At 44.9% G+C, this 27,156-nt stretch overlaps 1 protein-coding gene across 1 annotated transcript in view; it reads left to right on the top strand.

The window, feature by feature from the left end:
- Positions 1-10,229: 10,229 nt before the first annotated feature.
- Positions 10,230-27,156, top strand: part of CCBE1 (collagen and calcium binding EGF domains 1) — a 284,295-nt gene continuing 267,368 nt past the window's right edge. Inside the window, exons 1-2 of the mRNA XM_018570448.1 lie at positions 10,230-10,370; positions 12,320-12,400. Of these exons, the coding sequence (XP_018425950.1) occupies positions 10,264-10,370; positions 12,320-12,400 (188 nt within the window). The 5' untranslated portion in view covers positions 10,230-10,263. The remainder of the gene's footprint in view (positions 10,371-12,319; positions 12,401-27,156) is intronic.

Below are 27,156 nucleotides of genomic sequence, written 5' to 3'. Positions count from 1 at the left end.
TGACAGGGATAGAAGCATTTGACATGCTCCTACCACTCTCCTCCAGTAATGCAAGGTCCAAGCTACCCATTGTCTCTCCAGAGGAACACAGACCTTGCACCCCTGGAGGAGAGCAAACAAGGAGGTAGTGATGCATCCTTGCACATTATGGCAACTGTTTTGCGGACCTACTGCAGATCCAGTTCAACTTGCTTCAAGTAGGACATAGAGACTTGCACAAACTTTCGGTGTTCAGTTATACAACCTAAAAATACTACCAGGCTTCAGTTTTCTTAATATGTAAGTGGGCAGACAATTTTGGTTTAGTGGTCCTTTGTGAAGGTGCTCACTAGGTGAATCCGACTTGAGAGTAAAAGTTATACCGAGGCTTCCTTTGATGTGAATTACACATTTCTCATTGTTACAGCAGACAGGATTGTGTTTTCCCAGACACCATTCGACAAGCAAAGCAGCACAACCCAGCGTCCACATGGAAAGCTGCCATTCAGTAGAAAGCATGTGTCATTTCTTCGAAAAACAAAAATCACTGCGCTGGGAATGAGTGCCTAAATCTCTAATTGGACCAGCCGCAACAATGTGTGTAAGTCAGTGATTGTGAAACAAATATGTTGCGTTCGGTCTGTGAACACACAACACACTAATAAGTGTTTATAAACGATCTATCTATATATTATTGAAACAATCTGTGTAGAAAATTGAAATGTTTTAAAAGGTATACTGTTAAACAATAAAAAACTGAAACCTTCTCAGTTCGTGCCAATGATCAACATTAGTGGATTGATGTGTACATCCCAAATATGTGAACCTCTGAATAGTGATATAGTAAAACCGATGGATTTAAATTTCTAAAGTGATAGCAGTACAAAAACAAACATTTCAAGGGACATATACCATTTCATGCATATCCTGTGAACAGGATTAAAGTGGATACTTTGCTTCTCTCCATGATATTTGGTTAATTTGTCCAATAGTCCTCAAATTATTCACTGAAAATTCTCCAAGTGGGTCTTTAGTTTAAAAGGTCTTTAGTTTCTAATTTTCTAACCCATTCTGATGTCTCTTTGTCAGGCAACCTGGCGTGGTTAGCTCCTTCCACTGCGGATTAGCTGATCTCTTGCCGGCCGAGCCGGCGGCATTCACCTGATAGTATCCCACCGGGGGGAAAAAGGAGACAAAGAGGAGGCTCAATGCACTTACGCAAACAACAAAATTTCAAGCTTCACAATGTGTCATTTCTTTCCAGATACTAAAAGTGGACACAATGGAAAGCTGCGAGGAGATCCAACATATTAAAATAACCAAACGTATTTTAATCAGACTGAAGAACAATAAACGTTGAGTGTAACTGAAGTAGAATTTAATCTTGAGTCAATGATGAAGGCATAGCTTGTGGGGAAATGTGGAATTGTTGGGGCATATAGAACCTACAATGAACAAGCTGCAATTAAAGTGAACCTGTGCTTTGTACATACCGGGCTAAAGGAGGTTTATTTTATGTTGTCCCCTGCAGCAGTGGCATAACCAGAGTCCTTTATGAATGTTCCTGTTCATTGATAACATAGTATGTTTACTATAACTACAATTATGAATGAACAGGAGGTGATGTAGATCACTCCCATTCATAATTGAGGATATAGTAACCATACCATGTCCTCAATTATCTACAAACACTCAGCGATCACTGATTGTCGCTGAGTGTTTGCTCACGCTCTCCTCCCTGACACACTGTCACAGGAGGCTGAGCGAGCAGTGCACGAGGAGGAGAGCCCAGCCTCCTGTGACAGCGTGGGCTGTCTCCGCCCCCACAACGCCGGACTGTGATAGGCGGCTGGGAGGAGAGACCCCGGCCGCTCACGGTGGTCTCCTCCCGCAGCGCTCGGCCGGCTGTCACTTTCTCTCCTTCCCGCTGGGACATAGAGCAGCGCCCCAGAGGGGAGGATAGAAATCACGGCTGCGCCGACAAAACGGCAGGAAAATGGCACTTTTCGACATTTAGCCAAAAGTGCAATTTTCGGCCGGCGCCCCCCTTCAGCTTTACGCCCGGGGCCAGCGCACCGGCTGTCCCCCCGGTTGTTATGCCACTGCCCTGCAGTAGGTTACACTTGTGGTTTCTTTGACCCCCAACCCCACTCCCCCTGTGTTCTATTTTCCGCTGGAATTTTCCGGTACTTCTAGGTGTAGGAAAGCATGATCCCTTTCTTCTGTAACAGTGCTTGTGAACTGAAAGTGAGGGCTAGTGGAGGTAAACAAAAATATTAGCCTTGTAGAGGTGTCACTGTGAAGTCCAATATGTCAGATCCTGCAGGTTTAAAGGGATAATGACCCAGTGAAGCTCTGTTCTCCATTGCTCTCACATTTGCCATCCCCCCTCTCACGAGACATGAATGGTCACACCCGATGACTCTATGGGGTCTATTTATAAACAGGGACGTTCACCCGGAAAATATTTGTGAATGTTCGTTCTGTGCAGATGTATGCGAAAATGAAAATTCTTTCGTTTTTTTTATACAAGGCAATCTGTTTTTAAATGTTTACTTAATTTAATACTGCATTATGACTGCCAGATAGTGCTAAGGAGCATAGAAAATGTATTCTTATTTTGTTAAACTTTTTTTCTGTGCAATACCATATTATGGCCACTAGATGGTGCTGAGGGGCATAGAAAATAAATATTTATTTATCGAGTAGCTTTTTTTATTTTTTATTATGTAATATCATATTATGGCCTTCAGACAGTGTTGAGGAGCATAGAAAAGAAAACTAATGCAGCCACCACATTTACCAATTGGTAAACTGAGTTGTTTAGAGTGGTTTTCTGGTCAGCACTTCTGACCAGAAAAGTAACTCAAAGCCACAGAGCCTTGATGCAGCAATGTTGCATACAAATATGTTCAGATTTTCAGCTTCTAAAAAAAACTAACATATAAATCCTGTATAATAATAAATAACATAATAATTATTTTCATTATGAATAATAATGATAATAATAATAATCAATATAATCTTACTGGAGGCCCAAATAGCACATTGAAGAAATTAAAGTATCTGTAAACTATTTGCCTCCAAAAACCACAATAACAATCCTGACACCTTCCTTTAACATTCCACCTAAAAATTCTTAAATGTGACCAGTAAAATATATTTTTTATACTTGTTTTTGGTGGCGTCATGTGACCGCCATCTTCCCTGTTCGTCCCCGAGATGCGAGGGCTGGTGGTGTAGACTCACACAAGCCCTCGGGGGAACACTCTGCTGCTCCTTGCTGTGGTTCCCTCCAGGAGCTGTCAATCAAGAGCTGTAGGTGGGCCGGAAGGTGTGGCTTCCTCCGCCATTGTACAGGAGGCGGTGGGGCGTCCTGTAAACCCAACCAGGAAATGCGCAGGATGGCATGACAGTAGTAGACCAGGAAGCACCCTGTGGTTTTCATTGCCATGTCTATAGAGAAAGAGCCAGGTGCTTGCAGGATCAACAAGTATTTTTATATATATACACAATTTTATAGTAACAATTAAACCTATGAATTAAAAGGTAATTAGTAAGAAGCATAATGACTTTTAATGCCTGGGTTTACAAACACAAAAAAGAGATGTAAAAGATGAAGAGGAGGGATCCTTTATTCAATATGGAATGTAATGTAGCCGATAAATGTGGAACGGCCATTATATTTGGGCCCCTGGTCTAAAGGGCCCCAATGCAGCTAGCCTAAGCTGGCACTATGATACAAATCATCTGTCTATGTCGGGCATTACAAGGGGCTCTGTATTACAAGATGGAATAACACTTCTCAAGGTCTTCGTTGAAGAGCTCCCCTTTCACTGACAGCGACTTGGTGTTTACTCAGCGTGAAGAGCATCGCGTCAGTACAAAGTGGGATAAGTGTCACACTGACATGAAGAGACGAGTTTAGTGATGGGACAGGATAATGTAAACACTACAAAAGACTGTCTACCTATCACAACCAGGGAGCTGACAAATACAGGAATAGAACTCCACAGAGCCGGCCATACACAGACCCTTTCCAGGCAAATGAGCGCTCCTCACTGATCTGTATAATGAGCATAATCCCTATTTTTTTATTATAACTTCTCATGTATCTTCTGTTACTTTACATCATTTGGTGTTGCCATTTACATTCAAGTGCACATACAGTAACATATTAAAGCTGACCTCCGACCCTCCCTCCAGTCTTGCACGGTTGTACCGGCTCCTCTCCTGGACTGGGATTGCTTCCTCTGATTTAACTGCACACTGTGAGCTTCTCAAAAGGGGAAGGTTGCTAGTGCAGCTCTCCACTCTCACTGTTTACACGGAGCAGAGAACGGACGTTGTCTGCTCTGCTGCCCGCTCTTCATCCTGAAGATCTCCAGAGAGAGGTACACAGCGGAGGCAGGGGGGACTTGCAGTCTTATTACAAGTGATCTCGGCGACATCGACGAGATCACTGCTGCCCCGCTCAACATTTAGCCTTGCCCAAAGTAGGGCTAAATGTAGAAAACAACCACCCGCCCTGCGCCCGAAACTGCATGACCCGGGCGTCGGAAGATTCTATACCCCTGCCGCCCCTATGCTCCCTGCCACCCCCAAGGCCGGGCCTTGGTGGCCTTGTGGGAAATCCGGCCCTGTTTATGGTCAACTGCGGGGCAGAGAATGCCCTGACTGGGAGCTGATTGGGTGGAAGGCCCATATAACTTCCATGTTCGGATGAGCTCAGGTTTGGATTATGTTTGGTCTGATCTCTACTAGTAGGTTCCCAATGCCACAAGTCCCCAATGTACAGTTAGTCAGCACTCTCTAAGATACTAACATAGCCTGCAAAGTAGCCACATCCACAAGGCACTGGGTAACAGGTACACTTTAAATTCCATGGTCTCCGTAGGCCTGGAGGAAATACGAACAGCATTACACCAGCGGTATCCGAGCCTTTTGTCTGTGTTCCATGTGATTCTGTCATGAAAAAATATTTGTGATTCCAAGAAGTTATCCAACAGAAAACAGCCATGTGTACAAATGAACTTATGTTTCTGGCAAGGCGATGCTTTCTAACGCTGAAAACAGATCATGTTGGTTTATGCCTGGAAGAAAAGTATCCTAATAGTATTAAAGATATGGCAATAATAAAAGGGCAGACTCAGGTAAGACGCCGGCTATGAACGGTCATGAATTAAAGTAAAAAGCAAATATGGTGCATGGGCAGGCCTGTATACAAAACAGTACAAGAGGAGTCCGCAGCACACTTTAAAAGTTAGCCAGCAAAAAACAAACTAATCAGTTTAAATTCTATTTGCAGATTTAAAAAAACAAAAAAAATTCTTGCACTGCAAGGGTTAACTGCTCATTCTTGTCTATGGGGATTGTCTAAAGCATTTTTACTTACCTGATCCCTGCTGGCTCTAAGATGGGTGTCTGCAGCTTCCCACTGACCACCAATGTAAGGAGCATTGTTCCCACTGACCACCAATGTAAGGACCATTCTTCTCACTGACCACCAATGTAAGGGGCATTCTTCCCACTGACCACCAATGTAAGGAGCATTCTTCTCACTGACCACCAATGTAAAGAACATTTCTCTGACCACCAATGTAAGGGGCATTCTTCCCACTGACCACCAATGTAAGGAGCATTCTTCTCACTGACCACCAATGTAAAGAACATTTCTCTGACCACCAATGTAAGGGGCATTCTTCCCACTGACCACCAATGTAAGGAGCATTCTTCTCACTGACCACCAATGTAAAGAACATTTCTCTGACCACCAATGTAAGGGGCATTCTTCCCACTGACCACCAATGTAAGGAGCATTCTTCTCACTGACCACCAATGTAAAGAACATTTCTCTGACCACCAATGTAAGGGGCATTCTTCCCACTGACCACCAATGTAAGGAGCATTCTTCTCACTGACCACCAATGTAAAGAACATTTCTCTGACCACCAATGTAAGGGGCATTCTTCCCACTGACCACCAATGTAAGGAGCATTCTTCTCACTGACCACCAATGTAAAGAACATTTCTCTGACCACCAATGTAAGGGGCATTCTTCCCACTGACCACCAATGTAAGGAGCATTCTTCTCACTGACCACCAATGTAAAGAACATTTCTCTGACCACCAATGTAAGGGGCATTCTTCCCACTGACCACCAATGTAAGGAGCATTCTTCTCACTGACCACCAATGTAAAGAACATTTCTCTGACCACCAATGTAAGGGGCATTCTTCCCACTGACCACCAATGTAAGGAGCATTCTTCTCACTGACCACCAATGTAAAGAACATTTCTCTGACCACCAATGTAAGGGGCATTCTTCCCACTGACCACCAATGTAAGGAGCATTCTTCTCACTGACCACCAATGTAAAGAACATTTCTCTGACCACCAATGTAAGGGGCATTCTTCCCACTGACCACCAATGTTATTGAAATCTGTAAGGCCTTGTTCACACCAAATGCAGAGCAGATCCGGTCAGGTTTCCGATTTTAGATGTGTTTTTGACAAAAAAAAAAAAAAAGTTTAAAGTTTAAAATGGGCTTTTAGTGCGTTCCAGGCATTTGCACGCGTTTTTGATGCGTTTGCAGATCCAGAGCAGGTAAAATAGGGCTTGCTGCAGTTTTTTCACCTGCTCTGGAACTGCACGCTGCGATGTGAACTGGAGCAAAAAATACCATTGGAATAATTTGGACGCAGTTTTGATCCGGTCTGCAACTGATCTGCTCTGCACCTGCTCCGCGCTTGGTGTGAACAAGGCCTAAATGATAAGGTTCACTTTTTAGAAAGGAAACAGTCAGGCATTGTACTTCTGAATAATTAAAGTGTATGATTTTTTTTAGTTTTAGATATTGGGGAACAATAAGAACCCCTATAAAGATTTAATTGCTGTGCACCCGTTGTGTAGATTCACCCCATTCATCTGTCCACGGTCACCACGACAGAAAGTTGGAAGAAATCCAAAATGTAAGCAAGAGGCGAGGGGAAATCTTCCAATGGTGACACCTGTTTTGGTGACAACTAAGAGATTTTTCCCCTCGTTCTGCAAAGATTCTCCCTCACTTCCTGTTGTGTTTTACGGATAGGAAGTGAAAGGGAAACCTCTCCAATGGGTGGCAGCAAAAAATAAACTCACATGGGTTTTAATTCTTCCCTACTGTCTCCAAAATGAAAAAAAATGTTTCGGCAATTAAATTTTCTTACAGGTAAATGTTTTCTGGCCATAAGGACTCATTTACAACACCAGCACTGGCCTGCGTTGCTTAACAGGAGGGGTATCCAATAGAAGGAAAATGTTTAAAAGATAAGTCATTTATCATTTTTTGCCCCCCTCTCCTGACCTACCCTAACCTGTTAACACTAGCAACCCTGTGTTTAGGATATTTAAACACAGGAGTATTAAAGAAGAACTCCAGGCAAATAAATCTTAACCCTTGCAGTGGGGTTACCTTTGCACTGCAAGGGTTAACTGCTCGTTTTGCCTAGGGAGCTAAAATAACGAAATTATACTCACCAGAATCGCGATCCTGGCTGGCTCCTAGACCCGTCCTCGTAGTCTCGCTCTCCCTCCGCTCCAGTGGACGAAGATCCCGTGAGTCATCATGTCCAATACAGTGTATAGGGCGTGAGGAAGCCGTGGATTATTTTAGCTCCCTAGGCAAAATGGACACTTAACCCTTGCAGTGCTGGTGTAGCCACACTGAAAGGGTGAAGATTTTATTTGCCCAGAGTTATTCTTTAACATGTGCTTTCCAAATCAAGTTCACCTGCAGTGTATAGAGTATACATGTGGATACCTGCGTGCAGAGTATTGTGGCCACACTGTCCTATGTGAAGAAGGTAGTCACCCGCACACCAAGGTACAGCATATCGATATGTCTTTATTTGACGTCAGATATGCAGTACATGGTATCAGATGTGAAAACATGCAATCCTATGGACACGAGAATGCATGCAATCCTATGGACACGAGAATGCATGTAATCCTATGGACACGAGAATGCATGCAATCCTATGGACACGAGAATGCATGCAATCCTATGGACACGAGAATGCATGTAATCCTATGGACACGAGAATGAATGCAATCCTATGGACACGAGAATGCATGCAATGCTATGGACACGTGAATGAATGCAATCCTATGGACACGAGAATGCATGCAGCACTATGGACATGAGAATGAATGCAATCCTCTGGACATAAGAATGCATGCAACCCTATGGATACGAGAATGAATGCAATGCTATGTACATGTAAACGCATGCAATCCTATAGATACATGAACGCATGCAATCCTATGGACACGTGAACGCATTCAATCCTTTGGACACGTGAATGCATGCAATCCTATGGACATGTGAACGCATGCAATCCTATGGACATGTGAACGCATGCAATCCTATAGATACGTGAATGCATGCAATCCTATGGACATGTGAACGCATTCAATCCTATAGATACGTGAATGCATGCAATCCTATGGACACAAACATACGTATTTGCGTGAATTAACCCTTGTAGAAGAAATAGGGGTGCTGCAGGACCTTTCCAGTTTCCTGGCTGTCATGCTCATCCACTGGCTTTAATTATTTTGAAGTCACTGAACTGGAACAAGTGTGCAGATCAGGAGCTCTAAGTCTCACTTGCTCTGGGCCAGTGACTCAGAACGTAATGACAGCCAGGTGATCAGCATTTTCAGAAGCAGTTCAGCTCTCCCTCTGATTGATGGTTCACACCACACACAGCCCCTCCTCCCTCATCACTGGACCTCTATGCACTAAAAACATCCCAGAAACTCAACAATCCAAAACTGTCACATGAAAGCCTGAAATCAATCCCACCTTGAAGGAAAACCCAGAGCACAGAGGCTGAGAAGCTGAATGACAGGCAAGGCAAGCAACACACATACAGAAGGTGACTGTACATGAGGATAGCACAGCCAGGACTGGGACAGAACACATACAACGTTGTGCCACAAGCACTGAGAGTACTTACAGAATATCAGGTCACCTTCAGAAGGAAAAGACAGAGCTGAGCCAACACTCTCCTGGTGACATAGGGGGGGCCAATGGTCGTGATTGCAGTGGAACTCCAAAGTGATCTACCATAGGGATCAGAAGGGATCCTACAGCTGAGGACACAGATCCAAAAAGAAGCAAAAGGGATCTGGTAGAAGGGTCCCAACAGCTTATTTGGAAGAAGCAGAAGGGATCTACCTACCCACCTACCTACCTGCTGCAAGTGATCCAACAGGTGATCTGCTCCACCTAGAAGGACCAAGGATCTATCGCAGAGGTGATCTGTATGCAATATCCTGCACAGGGTCCAATTGGGGATCTACAAGAATCCAAAGGGATCTCATGTCCAGGATCCAGACTGAAAAGGTGATCAGCAAAAATCAGAAGCTGACTTACTGAAGAGATCCAGAACCAAACAGGTGATCTTCAACGATTGAAAAGGACGTCATAGGGGATCTGCAAGGATCAGAAGGAGAATTATTCAAGGGATCTAGATTGGATAGGTGACCTGCGGCAGTCCAAAGGGATCTCAGGCAAAGGATCCAGACAACAGAGGTGATCTGCAGCAACCAGGAGGAACCCAATGCAAAGGATCCAGATTGCATAGGTGACCTGCGATACTGCAAAGGATCCAGACTAAAGAGGTGATCTACAGCAATCAGAGGGAAGCCAGTGCAAAGGATCCAGATTGCATAGGTGATCTGCACGGATCAGGAAACTTATTCAAGGGATCTAGATTGGATAGGTGACCTGCGACAGTCCAAAGGGATCTCAGGCAAAGGATCCAGACTAAAGAGATCTACAGAAATCGGAAGGAAGCCAATGCAAGCCATCCAGATTGTATAGGTGATCTGCAAGGATCAGAAGGGATCTACTGCAGGCAATCAGAGGAGACCCAGTACACACGAGCCAGAACTAGCAGACGATCTACGGGAAAGGAATCCGGAACCGACAGATGATCAGATTGGCCGTTTGACTCCCTGATCCAGAATCGCCCGACTCCGATCTCGTCCTTGACTTGTCTCGCTCTCTGCCTCTGATCTGTACGGAGCGTTATACACCGACCGGAGCCCGACTTCAGCGCTGCGGCTGCTGCGAACTTCACAAGTTTCTCCACCGGCACTGACGGTCTCCGGAGCGCCCCCTGTAGGTCATCCCCGGCACTGCGTGCGTGTGCCCTCCAGCGAGTGGAGCTCAGAGGTGGGCGCAGGAGACTTCACCCAGCAGGGCATAGGAGCCAGGAAAAGAGCAGGGGCCAATGTGTGAGAGAGGGGCCCGGAGGATCTGCCTGTGCCTGGGCTGCCTCTTGCTGCTCCTGCCCCTGGGGCTGGCTTGGACCTACAGGGAGGAGGTGGAAAGTGACAGGTGAGTTCCTGATCTCTGAAATGTCATGGCTGGTGACACATTGCAGTAGCTGCAGGTGAGGTCACCCCCCCTGTGGCCCTTACCAGTCATCGTCATCCTGACCTTCCCCGTTCTCCTTCACACAGTGCTGTGCGGTCCCTGCACTGTAGAAGTGCGATCACAGCCGGCAGACAGCTGCAGACCCCTGGAGGTTCGTTCAGTGGTGTAGTCTGTATTGTGTGCTCCTCATTGACGAGTTCCTGGGGTGCTTCTGATGTGATGGTTTGCTGTGAAAGATATAATATTCTTATTATTATTATATTACAATGTAACAAATCTTTCCAGGATGCACAAGGATATAACTTGTTCTATAAAGATAATGATAAACATCTGATTTTATTTGAGAAGCCTGTGATTGAATCAGGTAGACAAGTTATAGGGGGTTTGGATCAACAGAACTCAAACCTTTTTTTAACTCCTTTGATATCACGAGCCTCCCATTACATCAGGAGCCCCCCTTTTCATCAGGAGGCGCTCTTTACATCAGGACCCCACTTTACATCATCAACCGCCTTCACATCAGAAGCTTCCCTTTACATCAGGAGCCCCCGTTTACATCAGCAGCCCCCCGTTCGCACCAGAAGCACCGCTTTACCTCAGGAGCTCCCTTTACATCAGGAGCCCCCTTTACATTAGGAGCCCTCCCTTACATCAGGACCCCTCCTTTACATCAGGTGCCCCCCTTACATGACAGGACTCCACCTTTATATCAGGAGCTCCCTTTACATCGGTAGCCCCTCTTTTACATCAGGAGCTCCACTTCATATCAGAAGTCTCATCGCAGGCTGCCACTGACTCAGCAGCGGCTGTGAGGAGGAACGCGCCGCAGTCCAGATCACTGACAACCTATGTGATCTATGCAGCGGTGCGTTCCTCCTCACAGCCGCTGCTGAGTCAGTGACAGCCAGCAGCTGTGGTGGAGGAGGCCAGAAGAGGAGGAGGAGGAGGTGTTGCCCAAGGGTGGTGGTGGAAGAGGAAGAGGCCAGGCCCGGCGGCGGTAAAGGAGGAGGTGGGGCCCACTGGTGACCAAGGAGGAGGCGGGGCCTGGCGGTGGAGAATGCTGACAGCGGATCAGGGCTGACAGGTAAGAGGTGTGCAAGGGTGTCACCAGCCCACCTGAGACCCTGCAGAGCCTACCATAGAGAGTCTATGGTGTACTCTGCAGGGTCACTCTCAGGTGGGATGTGTGGGATCTCAGGTGGGCTCTGCAAGGGGCGTAACTAGAAATCGCAGGGCTCCATACAAAATTTTGCTATGGGGCCCTGTGATTTCTAGTTACTCCCCAGCTGCAAACCAAGTCCATTGGCTGGTGCATTATGGTGTCATTCAGAATAGCACCCAATGGCATCCTAATGTATTTAGAATGAATGGCACCACATCGCACCAATGCACATAGTTCACACCCAGACGTTGGCATTTTCACACATTTTTGAGGTGTTTTTCAAACATGTTTTTGAGTTTTTCCATTTTGAAGCATTTTGCAGGCATTCACCTTCAGAATTTTTATTCTCTTTGGCCCCATGGAAAGCAGTAGCTTCTGTGACATCATGCAAAAACGCATTTTAAGGATTTTCCATTGAACTCCATGGGAATTAAAATGCTCAGATCTGTCCCCAAAAGAATCTCATGTAGTTTTTCATTTCACAGGCGTGAGCAGAACGCTCTAGTGTGAACAGGGGCCATAGAATACAATGGGATTCCTTGTGTTCAGCGTTTTGGAGCTTCAAGCTACTTAAAGGCAGGGTGTGAATGGGCCCTAATGTGCATTCTCATGCGTTTCCATAACGCACGGGTTTCCGCAGAAACATTGTCTAAATAGTTGAAACCGCTCACGTTGTTTTTTTGCTTATTAAGCCTCATACCTTCCTGTGCATCCGATAATAGGTTTTTGTATTGCTGTTCCTCCACAGGGAAGTGTGTTCGGAGAGTAAGATCACCACCACAAAGTACCCGTGCCTGAAGTCTACGGGAGAGCTGACGACATGCTTTCGGTGAGTGTTGCGGTTCATTTCACACATTTGATGAGAGAGCGTTGATAAGCGGCAGTGCGATGCTGTGATGTACCAGATATACCAGCAGCGTGTTAGAGCTGTGCTGGCAGAGACACGCTCCACATCTTGCTGGTTATCGCTTGTCTGGTCTGTGTTGAGTTATTGCCGATGTGTCATGGCGGCTGTGAAGCGTAGAGATACCTTTAGACATGCTGGAGATGGATTGTAACTTTGAAAGAGTATTGCGTAGCACGGCACCTGTCCTCTCTCTCTGTATTCTGTCTTCTGGTTATGGGAGGAATGCCTTGATATGGAAGAAGGTCTCTGGATGGAAAGTTCTGTATCACAAAAAGGAACAAAGTATCTTTTCTGATGTCACAAATGAATGTGATCACTCTGTATTTTCTCCTGCTGAGCTCTGTGAAGAATTGCCCGGGCATTTTTAAAATTAACCCCCTCAGTGGGCCTACCCCCACACTGCACGGGCTAAGCGCTCATTTTGGTCTAGGTTCTAAAAAACGAAAATATACGCACCTGATCCTCTGCCTGGCTGCTAGAGCGATCTCCGTAGTTTCTTCCTCTCGGGCTCTGGCAATCTAAGTACCGCTGACGTCATGACGTCTCATACAGTTCCATTGACTTGTATTGGACATGAGGACACTGAGAAATATTCCACAGCTGGGGTGGAGGGGGTTAGAGGTGAGCAGTCAAAGCTTTTGGATGGAGGATATGGTGGGGGTATCTTCTTTATTCTGGCCCCTAGATCACAATGAGCACCCAACCCTTGGAGTAGCCCCTGTGCAAGGTTTAATGTTTAAAAAGCCCAGAGTTCTTTTTTAAGTCGCATTCACACTTGAGCTGAGTGTCTTTTTTTGTACAGCTGTTTTAGATCTAGTTTCAGGCCTGAACATATTATTTATTATTATTATTATTATTTTATGATTATTTTTAGCCAATGAAAATCTAGGTACTATCCAAGAAAACACATTTTTTTTAGCCTATTTCCAGCTGCTCCATTGAAGTCTGTTGAGGTCAAAATGCTCATCTCTGCCCCCCAAAGAAGCTCATGTAGTTTTTCGAGCTACAGGTGTTTTGCTACAAGTGTCAAAATGCTCAGATGTGAACCGAGGCCATTGAAATCAATGGGATTCCTCCTGTGCAGCCACAGAATGCTCAGGTGTGAATGGGGCGTAACTGTGGACTGTTGCTCCCTTTCCCATGAGGGCCATTCACTCCAATCAGCAGGGAATCCATGCACAGATCTCCTGCTGATCGGAGCAGAAGAGGACAGATGTCACTCCGTGTCTGTTTAGTTTTTTCCTTCATCTTTTGACTAACAGGGCCCATGGTAGATCAATGGAGAGTCGGATGTTAGCGGACATGTTTCTGTTTACATCTGATTACCTCCTATCTGTCACGGTCAGGTCTGCCAAAATGGAACGCTACTGGGTTTTTTTTTGTGCCAGACCTAGATGGAGTCGGAGGTAATGGGATTTAAAGAAAAGGTCTGGGCATTATAAAAATGAACCCTTGCAGTAGGGCTGTAAGGGTTAAGCACTCATATTAGTCTAGGGCCTAAAATAAGGAAGATACAATCACCTGATCCTTGGTCCCGCAGTGGTGACCTCTCACCTCTCTCCTCCTCCTCTGGCTATGAAATGTCCCTCGGCATCTTCACGTCCATTGAAAGCCAATGGACGTGATGACGTTATGAATCCTTAGACTGCAAGAGCCCAGGCAAGAAGAGACTGCAGGGGCTTGTCTTGTAGCTGGGCAGGACAGAGGATCAGGTGAGTATATCTTTTTTATTTTAGACCCTAGACCAAAACGTGCACTTAATCCTTGTAGTGTGGGGTAGCCTCACTGCAAGGTTCATTTTTAAAATACCCAGAGTTCATCTATAAATGGATGCATTGTCTTAGTGGACTGGGGTGCTATTCACAATGCATGTCACTGCAATGCGGTAACACACCTATTCCTGCTCCGCATAGATGTAAATCGGCCCTAATGTTTTTTTTTATAATGCAAGGTCTTGTTTGTGGAATCCAGAGAGGTAGAATAAGTCACAGTCTGATGACATGGAGGCCATGGAATGGTTTGTGTTGGAGAACAACCATTCTGATTAGTCAGCTATTGGCAGCTAGAGTTCATGTTTTTACAATAAGCTACTGTTACATCCTTAGTGTATTTCTACAACCTTTCTGTGCCGTTATGTTGATTTGGTACATCTGTTACTTTACTTTGTCATTTATTACACTTTTTTTCTCAGATTCTACACTCGGCCTCGTAATGATTACATTCGTATCTTGGTTACATTATATTCAATGACTCATAGAACTTTGATCACCTGATTTAGTCTGATCCAATCAGCCTTGGCAACTGTGTGTCCCCAACATTTTTTTCTTGTTACATAATACGTTCAGATCAGATTTACACAGAAATAACACAGGGGTACATACAGAATACAGAGGATTATATATATACTGTATGTTTCTCTCTCTCTCTCTCTCTCTCTCTCTCTCTCTCTAGTAAACTCTCTGTTATCCAGTATTCAACTAACCAGAACTCTCATCTAACCAGAAAAAAAATCTCCTGTGTACTCACTGTTCTGCTGATCTGCGGCATGTATTATCCTGGAAACGATCGTGTGTCTGATTGTCTTAATTTGCCTTTGATTACTGCATTTAAATTGATATGTTATAGTATGGGGTATGGCATTAGTTAGACCTATTTTTAATAGTAACTCTCAAGCAACCAGAAATCACATTTATCTGGAATCTACCAATCTCTGTGGATCCAGGATAACAGGGAGTTTACTGTATATATACTATACTATATAATAAATAATGCAGACATGGTTAAGCGGTTCCATTATATTTTGACCAAATATTACAATTTGGAAGATGGAAGATCTTTGTAACTTTGACAATGGAATGATTGTTTGTGCCTGGTTATTACAGCATTTCTGAAACTGATGGCCTCCTGGGACTTCTACACAATACAGCCTCTAAGGCAGCCGTTCTCAACCTTGTTAGCCTGGAGGAACTCTTGAAACAATTTGCCATGATTAAAAAAATATATATCTACAGCTCATAGTATATTAGTGTGCTTAGTAAACTGAAAATTTGACACCAAGAGGGGATCATTTTAGGACTACCCCTTGCTCTATTTGACAAAATTATTTTCAATAATATTTAGAAAAAAATAATAATAGCCAGAAAACAAGCACAGACAGTGAATTTTTTAGTGTACCCTTACACACATGGCAAATGGAGAAGGTCCCCCATATATTGATGGTCACTGTTGAGATGAGCCCTTATGTTGATGAGCAGTGCAGAGAAAAGCTATTACATTGCTGGCCAGTGTAGAGGTGAGCCCTTACATTGATGGCCAGTGTAGAGGTGAGCCCTTACATTGATGGCCAGTGTAGAGGTGAGCCCTTACATTGATGGCCAGTGTAGAGGTGAGCCCTTAAATTGCTGGTCAGTGTAGAGGTGAGCCTTTACATTGATGGTCAGTGTAGAGGTGAGCCCTTACATTGGTGGTCAGTGTAGAGGTGGGCCCTTACATTGATGGTCAGTGTAGAGGTGAGCCCTTACATTGATGTTCAGTGTAGAGGTGAGCCCTTACATTGATGTTCAGTGTAGAGGTGGGCCCTTACATTGATGGTCAGTGTAGAGGTGAGCCCTTAGATTGATGGTCAGTGTAGAGGTGAGCCCTTACATTGCTGGTCAGTGTAGAGGTGGGCCCTTACATTGATGGTCAGTGTAGAGGTGAGCCCTTACAATGATGGTCAGTGTAGAGGTGAGCCCTTACATTGCTGATCAGTGTAGAGGTGGACCCTTACATTGATGGTCAGTGTAGAGGTGAGCCCTTACATTGATGGTCAGTGTAGTGGTGGGCCCTTACATTGTTGGTCAGTGTAGTGGTGGGCCCTTGCATTGATGGTCAGTGTAGTGGTGGGCCCTTACATTGATGGACAGTGTAGAGGTGGGCCCTTACATTGATGGACAGTGTAGAGATGAGCCCTTACATTGATGGACAGTGTAGAGGTGAGCCCTTACATTGCTGGTCAGTGTAGAGGTGGGCCCTTACATTGATGGTCAGTGTAGAGGTGAGCCCTTACATTGATGGTCAGTGTAGAGGTGGGCCCTTACATTGATGGTCAGTGTAGAGGTGGGCCCTTACATTGATGGTCAGTGTAGAGGTGAGCCCTTACATTGATGTTCAGTGTAGAGGTGGGCCCTTACATTGATGGTCAGTGTAGAGGTGAGCCCTTACATTGATGGTCAGTGTAGAGGTGAGCCCTTACATTGATGGTCAGTGTAGAGGTGAGCCCTTACATTGATGGTCAGTGTAGAGGTGAGCCCTTACATTGATGGTCAGTGTAGAGGTGAGCCCTTACATTGATGGTCAGTGTAGAGGTGAGCCCTTACATTGATGGTCAGTGTAGAGGTGGGCCCTTACATTGATGGTCAGTGTAGAGGTGAGCCCTTACATTGATGTTCAGTGTAGAGGTGGGCCCTTACATTGATGGTCAGTGTAGAGGTGAGCCCTTAGATTGATGGTCAGTGTAGAGGTGAGCCCTTAGATTGATGGTCATGGTAGTGGTGAGACCTTACATTGGATGTCAGTTAAAAATTGCCGCCTTACATTGATGGGCAGTGTAGGTTGGAGATTGATATTCACCATTATTCACAACTCATGGATCCCCTGTCAACCTCTAGTAAGAATATGATATACGACAAGATTGTTTAAGATTGTTTTCAGTAATAACATGAAATGGTACAAATAATAATAGTGGCCTGAAAAAAACACAAAGTGTGAAAATCATGCTGTCCCCTCACATTGGTGGTCAGTGTAGTTGGGAGATCAATCCACCCTTGCTCATTGCTTTGGGAATCCCTGGCAGCACCTAGAGGAATCCTAGGGTTTCATGGAACTCTTGATGAGAAAGACTTCTCTTGGGTTTAAAACAAAGGACACAGAGTGAGTGTCAGTTCTGCGGTTGAACACACATTATCGATACAGGTCAGAGAAGAATGACCAGACTTGTCCAAGCTTGCAGTCCACATCTGCTCAGATTATCCCTCTTTACAACAATGACCATCAGGCTACTGTGGGAAAGCACCTGGCTGGGTCCTATTCTGTCAGTTAAAAACAGAGGTTATGGTGATTTCAGAATTACCAAAATGATATGCCTAAAAATTAGATAAATATCTGCTGTGACATATTTTTCTTGTAGCTGGTGGGGTGTAGCATGATTCTATGAATCTGTCTTATCTTTGTGTGAGCAGTCCGGGATGCAGGCCTGGAGTTATGAATTGTATGTTCTTGATACTTATGATGCCCCTCAGTGCCTCTTGGGGGTCACATGGATGGCACAGCATACCTGAATATTGCTTGTGCCCCATGTGTCCCCAATCAAGATTGACATCTCCACACGGATCAGAAAAGCCAAAGTGCTCTTGCAGGCCTCCGTAATATTTGGCATTTAAACAGATTAGTCTTCAAATGAAGATTGGAATCTTAATTTCTAATGTGAAATCTGTGCTGCTTTATGCTAGCGAGACATGGAGTGTCTCAGTGGAAACTACACAAAAACTCCAGCTTTTTGTAAACTGTTGCCTGCGATACATCATTCATGCCTGGTGGCCACAAAATTGGATCCCTACTATAGAGCTTCTCGGCAGGTGTCACCAAAGACCGGTTGCAACAGAGATTGGAGAGCGTAAATGGAAATGCAGATAGATTGGACATACCTTACGAAGAGGTACAGATGAAATCTGTAGACAGGCACTCGATTGGAATCCCGAAGGACAGTGCAGACCCAGAGGCTGCTAGAGAGGTGAAACCAATATGATGATATTAAGGCTGTTGACATGAACCTGACCTGGCTGAAGGTCAAATCAAAGGCTGGGAACCGTCAACAGTGGAAGTCTTTCACTTCGGCCCTATGTTCCTCAATGGAGCAGGATAGAGTAACTATAACTAACAAATGTGTCCCTCTATAGGTTCTAGATAGATATACCTATTAAAGTGGCCACAGATTGATACATATTGTGCAGTGTTTGGTACAGCAGAAAGAAGGTTTTGTGTAAGTGAAAGGCTTAGATCCTTATGAACTTGTTCTGTCTCTTAGGGAGACCCCATCTCGTTCATACCTACCTACCTAGGACGGTTTGGGGCTTGTGTCCCCTTTATGTGTTTACAGGCATTGGGGAAGGGTTAGAACTCCTGTCAGGTAGCATTCACCCTCATTTTAGGGAGATTTATGCTTATATCCTGCTGGGTCTCTGGCACAAGAAGTGCAAGAAATTCCCCCTAAAGGGGTCACAGACAGCTATATAAAACCTGACACAGGTCCAGGTGGAGTATTGCTGACTTTCCTCTGCCATTGCTGACTTCTTTCTGAAAATGCAAGAAGCCTGGCTGTTATGCTTCCCCTTTCTCACAACAATTATGCAGACTAGATTCAGAGAAAAAAAATCCTTACCCATGTACATTTTCTGGGTCAGAGAGCACTGAAGCAGGAAGGTCAGATGACAACCAAGCAACTAGCTTTTTTAGATGGTCCAGCAATGACATCCTATATATTTGTTTGATGACAGGTACACTTTAAATTATGCAATGCCTCCTGCCACTGTAGTATTTGCTGTTAAGTTAACAATAAAGTGGAACAAAACAGCCGGTTGTGTTATAAGCTTAGTTTTGACATCTGATCACAAAATCTTCGGTTCCTTTAAGTCTGTATCTCCATCTTCCTGCAGATAATCTTTTTGTGGGGGATAATTGTGCATTTGAACAGCTTTGTAGGGTAGAAATCATCATAGTCCCTGCTTTCTTTTTATTAGGTGTTATTTCGAACGATGGAAAGCAGAAAAATCCACAGAACCTGACATTTCTACAGCGAGAAGGAGATAAAAGCTTGCGTCTGTATGATTTTTAGAGTTTTTGCCGTCGAAGGACGGTGTAGAATTCCCAGACTCCAGATTCTACATTCCCCCTAATTGATAGGTTCTGCCATGTGATGTGCTCTTATGTTTCATCGGATATGGTCATTTGTTATTGGCCTGCCAATGTTGTTAGAGCATTCCAGGCTTTCCTGGTGATTGATTAGATATATTATCGATACTTTTTACTGGTATGTTTGTGATTTACTTCCCTGTAGATCATGTCATGGTTATTATGCTGATAGTAAATGGGAAGGGAGGCTTAAAGAGACCCTGCCACCCTGTCTATTTGGGGCAAAGAGACAGGGTCTGCTTTAAAACCAACTACATCATAGTGCACTCTACTCCTATCTGGTTCTTCCAGGTCTGGTGGAGCAAATGACCTCCTACCATAATGCCATGCCTGGGCTTGACCGCCAATTGCTAGTGTCTGAGCATTGTCCCATGATGGCATGATGCCACTATCCATACTTCTTCACTACAATGAAATACCAGTTGTGTCAGAACAAAAAATGTCAGGGCTATACACATATTTGTAGACAAAAACGTAGTATTGCAGTGTGCAATGATACCTTTCTTATTGGACTAACAAAATATATAAAAGACAAGCTTTCAAGAGCCCCCAATACTGGCTTTCAAGCAACCAGTGAACAGGAGAAGAAGATTGGTACGCAGTAAGCTGACCGCAGAACAGGCACTTATAGTGCAATACGGCTTACCCATTTATATTGCGCAATATATATATCGCGCTAAATAAAATGGTAAGCCGTATCAGTCTGCGGTTAGTGGGGTGCTGGCACTTACACTGCTTGCATTTAATAAATGAAGGATGTGTTATGGAATACAACATTGCATCAATTTGTGTCTTTAATCTCTTGTTGGAGTTGTGCTTTGAGTACTGAAGCCAAGTTTTGGCTAGAGTAAGGGAGCCTTATAACCCCTGTGTCTCATTGGGGAGATTTCCCTTCACTTCCCGTCTGACAGCCACAACAGGAGGTGAGAGGGCAGCACAGTGGCTTAGTGGTTAGGACTTCTGCCTTGCAGCTCCTGGGGGTCCCTTGTTCATATCCCAGTCAGGGCACTAATCTGCATGGAGTTTGCATGTTCTCTCTGTGCTTGTGTGGGTTTCCTCCAGGTACTCCGATTTCCTCTCACACTCTAAAGACATGTTGGAAGGTTAACTGACTGCTGTCTAAATTGCCCCTGTATGTACAAATGTGCAATAGGAGCCTTAGATTGTAAGCTCCTCGAGGGCAGGGACTGATGTGGACGTGCAGTATGTGAATTGTTGGTGCTATATAAATACAAATAATAATAAAGAGTGCATCCCTTCAAAGAGAGGAGAATCCCTGCTGGCAAGAGCTAGTGTCTCCATTGGAAGAGTTCTTGTTCTGGTGACAACCCAAAATGTAGGATTTTCTGTCAGTGATATTGTTCTGGTGACAACCCAAAATGTAGGATTTTCTGTCAGTGATATTGTTACCAGTACAAATGGAGAGGGAGAATCTCCCTAATTGGGACACTTGACGGGGATCTAATCCTTCTCCACTCTACTAAACAACAGTTGTGGCTTCAGTTGCACTTTAAAGTGACATTAAAGTCAAATATTTTCGCCCCCCCCTTCCCAATCCTGCTGTAGGGACTTACCTTAAATGATGTCTCTTAATTCGATCATCTTCTTCTTTCCTTTCCTTTTCAGCTATCCCTCCAGCGCTGGTGCGGGTCTCTGATCCAGCGCTGACTCCTCTGTCCTCCTCTTCTCATGTCCCACAGAGTCTGTGCGGGTGCACGCTGCTCCATATACTTACCTTGTGTCACTCCTCATCTCCCGGCCGAACATCTGAACTGTGCATGCGCCCGCCCCAAGATCCTTTGTGGCCGCCCGAGACTCTTCAGATGTTCGGATGGGAGTGTGCGGCGAAGACACAGGTAAGTATTAACCCTTTTTAAAAGTTTTTTTTGTTTTGTTATGTTTTAGCATATATCTACTGCTTGCTAGCAATATACTGTATATATGCAAAAACACGCAATGGTTTAATGATCCTTTAAGTCACATGTGTCAAACTCAAGGCCCAGGGGCCGAATCCGGCCCACCAGGCCATTTCCTAGACTTCTACTTTCAGATCTAGGTATTAAGTTATTACTAAAACCAGTGATAATCGAATGCAGAGGCAATTATGATAAAGATTAGAGACATTTATATAGTTTTACAGATACCTTTAAGGGCAACCATAATGTTGATGCGGCCCACGATTAAATTGAGTTTGACACCCCTGCTTTAAGTAATCTGCATATTTCAGGAGCAAATACAGGTGTCCTGTCCAATGTACATAGATGATCACAATCATCACACAATTTTTTACCATGAACACAAATGATTAGTTTATAAGTACATTCCACCAGGTATGATATTCTGGATCGTTGGAAGTCCTCTTGGGCCCGTCTGAGTGAATGTAATTGAACGACTTCTCTTCAACAGCCTCTTGAGATACATTCCTCTTCTTTCACAGAAAACTGCTTGATAAAACTTTGTTTGAAACCTAGAAGTGGCCTAAGTGTCTGACTTCGCATTGTCTATACAAGAGCGTGTGGAAGATGACGGTATATGTAGTAAGATTTACAAAGTTTATGAGCAAGTTAATAAACCTGGTAAAGTTCTAGCACTTTCCTTATCTCCTTTCAAGGAACTCTCTGGCTCAGCGATAACCTTGATGGGGCGTTTATGAAGGAGAGCGCTTTCATCCCCAGAGAAGTTTTATTGCAGGGAAATGGACTGTTTACCTGGAGATAGGACTTACTGAGTCAGCACCGGGGACAGGAAGTCAGGACGTTCATGGAAAACCTTTTTACTTTATATGTTAATTTCTTGGCCAGAAGTCAACAGAGCATAAAGGAGATCGGCCCTTTCTCAATGTACTCTGCAGGAACCCTGGAATTATTTTTCAGGTCTTGGGGAACCCCTGCTAAAATTGATTACCTACGCTAATGGTGCATTAGCGTAATCAATAAGTTGGAGGGGTAAAAAAGTTTTAAATAAAAGAATAAAAAGCTAACAATCTAAGGTCCCTATTGTACACGCATACAGGGCCAATTTAGACAGGAGCCTATTAACCTTCCAGCTTGTCTTTGGAGTGTGGAAGGAAACCCATGCAAGCACAGGGGAGCATGCAAACTCCTTACAGATAGCCAAAAAAAGCTTCTAATGTCTATGGGCACATTTAAAGTATAACTCCACTCAGTGGCATAAAAAGGGGGGTGCAGGGGGTGCGGCCCGCACCCGGGTGACACCATTGGAAAGTTGGGCACTTGGTCATGGACCGAGAGCCCGACAGTTTCGGGAAAGAGGAGGCGACCAGGTGGCATACCTTATCCCGCCGGGTGACTGTCCTATCCTCTCTCTGCCGGCATCCATTACCAAGATGGCTGCCGGCAGGTGTCAATATGATCACTGCGCATGCGCGATTAATTCATCACGCATGCGCGTGGTGACGTCACGTGCATGAGCGATAACTTCATGGCGCGGTGTCACCCGGTAACCACTCCCGCTGACACCCGGCCTCGGGACGCCTCTGACTCCACTTTTGGTGAGAAAAAACCACCCCCTCTGCGTGGTCAATGTACATTGCAAGGATTTTACCAATCTTTGTCGAGGATTCCTACCTGTTTCTGTTCTGAAGAAATAGCATTTTTTTTCACCGTGTCCTTCCCAGGCCGATTCCTGCAGTGTCGGCATCCCTTTTGAGCAGTGGTTCCCAAACCTTTGTACTTGCATACCCCTTGGCAGCCCATTTATATAAACTGTACCCCTCAGTGGTGGTGGGGCAGCAGGTGGAGCTAATAGTAAAGCACATAGTGTGCCGCACTGAATGGTAGGTGTGGCCAAAGTGCACAAACAGTAGGAGGAGCTAAAATGCTACTGTGTTGGTGTCAGTGGGATGAAGGAGGGGGCTGGGAGTCTGGGGTGGGGGGCACTTTGGGGTATGCCACATTGCATTGTCCAGTGTTATCTTGCGGTCTCTTTGGGGTGCGGTCTGTGACATTGGATTCCCTGGATCTAGAGCTTGTTGCACCTGAAGAAAAACATTTTTTTTTTAACCCTTGCAGTGGGGCACCCCTTCGTTGCTTGTTTTTGCCTAGGGTCAAAAATAAAAAAGTTATACTCAACTGATCCTTGGAGCTGCCCGGGTGTGACATCGCTCCTTCCTACCTGTCTCCTCCTCCACTGCAATGATGGTATGTCCCTCATGTCTTCACATCCAATACACTGTGGGACCAGACTGCTGCAATGGAGGGGGAGAGAGGCTCCAGGAACCAGTCTAAGAGCAAGCCGTCTCCGAGGATCAGGTGTGTATAACTGTGTTATTTTTGACCATAGGCAAAAAGGATCACCTAACCCTTGAATGTGGGGGTAGCCCCACTGTAAGGGTTAATAACATTTTTGTCCGCAGTCTTTCTATAAGAGATGCGAAGGGCACATCACTCAGATGGGGACTAACTGAGCTGTTGGCAGACGAAACTATAGAATGAGTGTCGGAAAATGCAGCTGCACACATTTATTCCCTGACTCCCCCCTTCAGCAGCTTTATTCTCTACTTGTACCCAGGGGCATCCCGAGGCCGCGTGTCACCCGGAGCGGAAACCTGGTGACACCCAGCCGTGACGTAATCTCGCATGCGCGTGACGTCACCACGCGCGTGCATGATGACGTTATCGCACATGCGCGACCATCTAATTGACGCCTGCCCGCGGCCATCTTGGGCCGTATGGACACCGGCAGAGACAGGAGGGGACGTTCACCCGGTGGGGTGAGGTATGCTGCTGTGTCCCCTCCTCTGTCCTGACAATGTCGGCCTGATTTTTTAGAGGGGGTGACACCAAAATGACTGCCAGTTATTTTGGTGTCACCCCTCCAATGGTGTCACCCGGGTGCGAGCCACACCCCCCACACCCCCCTTGTGAAGCCACTGCTTGTACCCCAGGTTGGGAACCGGTGCTTTGGAAGTAGTTAATCCCAAGAGAGTATCTCACCAAAAAGGAAAATTCTATGGCAGGAAATGCCTAAAATTTTACAGACTTATGTGAAAATCTGCGAACCAACTGCACAAGCAGGAAATGACATTTTTGGGGGCATTCGGTATACCACGGTGTACAGCACACCTCCAGGTTGCCGTAATGTATTGACTTTTAACAGTTTTCCAAAATTACAGCAATTTACTAATTACAGATTAGGATGGAAAGGTAACTTTTATTGACAACAAGAAATGACCCGTGTAGCAATGTTATATTAATCTTTTATTAATAATATATTTTTAAGACAAATAGAGGTAATTGATGGGGGGATGGGATATCAGTCAACTGGAAGGAAGCCTTTGTTTTTTTACTGTGTTATAAGATATTAATCTAATTTTTCATTGTAAAAAGTGTTAATAATGTTTATGTTTTTAGGAATGTAAATCAATCTTTGCGGACCTTAAACATCCGTTCCTTTAAAAAATATTTTTGTGTAGCTTGTATTAATCTTTTAACAAAAGTGGAATTTTCCTTTAATTGGCTGATTTATTATGTGTCGTATTAAGTGTTCTTGTGACAATAGGTGCACAAATCACCTCGGATCAGCCTGACTTCTGTGAAAACCTCCTGCCTTCTCCCAGCGGAGGGTTAGAAGACACTACTGTGCTGTTCACAGGAGTGCCCGCAGGCAATCGCAATTAACCCCTGTGATCTGAAAGCTTATTTAAATTCCCACAGATGACATTGTACATGCAATCTGATCCCTGGCTGACATCTGATAAGAAACAAGTCACAGTCTAGAGAGAGTTTAGTTTGTGTTTTTTTGAGCTGATCCCTTGCTTTAACAAGCCGGTAATGTTAACCAAAGGGGAGATTTTATATACAAACGCTTATGGGATTTCAGCTGGCCTTGATCTGGATTGGAAATGCACACCGATGACCTATGAAAATCTTAGTAATCCAAATCCATGGTTACTTTATAGATAAACATGAAATGTTTAAAGAGGCAATATACTCGTAACTAGAGTTTTAGTCAAAATATTGGGCCTGAACAATGTAACATTATCACTACTTGCTGGAAGCAATGCATGATGGGATGGCACACTGGGAATTCAGGAAGTTGTTGGAAGTGATGGGCAGACGGAAGGCAGAACTCACTTCATAAAAGGGATTTTTTCAAGGAAGCTTTGATTGTATTATCAAAAACAACTCCAGTATGTATTCCTATTACAATGCTGATGTTATAACAGGAGAGGATATGCTGGGACTTTACAACACCTTTAAGTCTTCAAGCACAATGCCCCAAGGCTAAGTTTACCCTTCAGACCATGTTTCATCCCCAACATTTGGGGTGTAATATGAAACATGGACACAGTCACCAGCCCCCTAGTACCCTCCCGTCCAGAAGCTGACTGGCAACTTTTAGCCCAGGGGGCAAGTACAACCCGCTCTGCCTCTTCCCCCGCCTTCTCCCCGCCCCTGTCTGCCACTTTTGCCATCCATGTAACAGTAGTGTGAATGTATTTATCAGTTTAGGAAATTTAAAGCATACTGGTAGTGGATGGATGCCTCGTCAGGGCTGTGCATGACTGCTGCGACCCTGGTAGTTCTGCCACTAACTCAGAAATACATTGTACAGCATTGCAGAATGGCATTGGCAGAACTACAATTCCAAGCAATACATTACACAACAATGCAGAATACCATCAGCTATAGAGGACTATAAATCCCAGCAATAATAACTACCAACAGCTATAGAGAACTACAATTCCCAGCAATACAGCAATGCAGAACAGCATCAGCTATAGAGGACTACAAATCCCAGCAATACATATTACAGCAATGCAGAATAATATGAAGCTACATTGCTCTGGGTTCTCCGCCTGATGTCTCCAGGGTCTCAGGTGGGTTGTGCGGGCTCTCGACAGGGGTCCAGAGAGTTTCACGGGTGCGTGTGTGTGCAGCAGAGGTGGCTCCCTAATTAGGCTCTCAGGTGGCTAATGCGGACTGTCAGGTGGTCAGTGCGGGCTCTCTGCTGGTCAGTGTGGGATCTGTGGTGGCCAGTGGGGGCTCCCTAATAATTAGTGGGCTCTGTGGTGGCCAGTGGAGGCTGCCTGGTGGTTAGTGGGGGATCCCTGGTGTAGGGTGACCATTCATCTAGAGCTGCAGCTAATGATTATTTTCAAAATCGATTAGTTAACCGATTATTACGTTCAATTAACCGGTTAATCGGGATAAAAACAAATGGCTCCAGTGATGGACTACTAGTTTGTATTGAGATTGTAGTGCATCACTAGACCAAGCTTGGAGCGGTGGAAATAAGAAAAAAAAAAACTGTGGTGTGCAATATAGTGAAATGGAAAGTGTAAAATTATACAGCAATCAATGCAGAATGGCACCGGCTATAGAGGACTACAAATCCCAGCAATAATACATTATACAGCGCAATGCAGAATACCACCAGCTATGGAGGAGTACAACAAAACCCAGCAATACATTATAGAGCACCATGTGTGGGAAAGTGTAGGCTTACCTGAGCAGTCTTCCAGCAACTTGCTTCTGAGATCGGGCCTGTTTGTCGGCGGCTGTCATCCCCGCGCGCATGCTCCACCTTACTTTTTCTTCTCCCCGCGTCCCTGTGCCAATCGCGGATGTGGGCGGTGCGCGTGAGGCGAGGAGGAGGTGCGGCGTGTGGATGCAGGCTGGCGGGTCTGGCAGCAGCAAGGGTGAGGCAGGGAGAGAGGTGCAGCGTGTGGAGCGTGGATGCGGGTGGGTCTGGCAGTGTCAAGCATG

Source organism: Nanorana parkeri, unplaced genomic scaffold (genome assembly GCF_000935625.1).
Source record: "Nanorana parkeri isolate BGI_ZX_2015 unplaced genomic scaffold, ASM93562v1 scaffold38, whole genome shotgun sequence".
NCBI lineage: Eukaryota > Metazoa > Chordata > Amphibia > Anura > Dicroglossidae > Nanorana > Nanorana parkeri.
The sequence above is the reverse complement of the archived record's forward strand: the minus strand, read 5'-3'. Positions and strand labels throughout refer to the sequence as shown.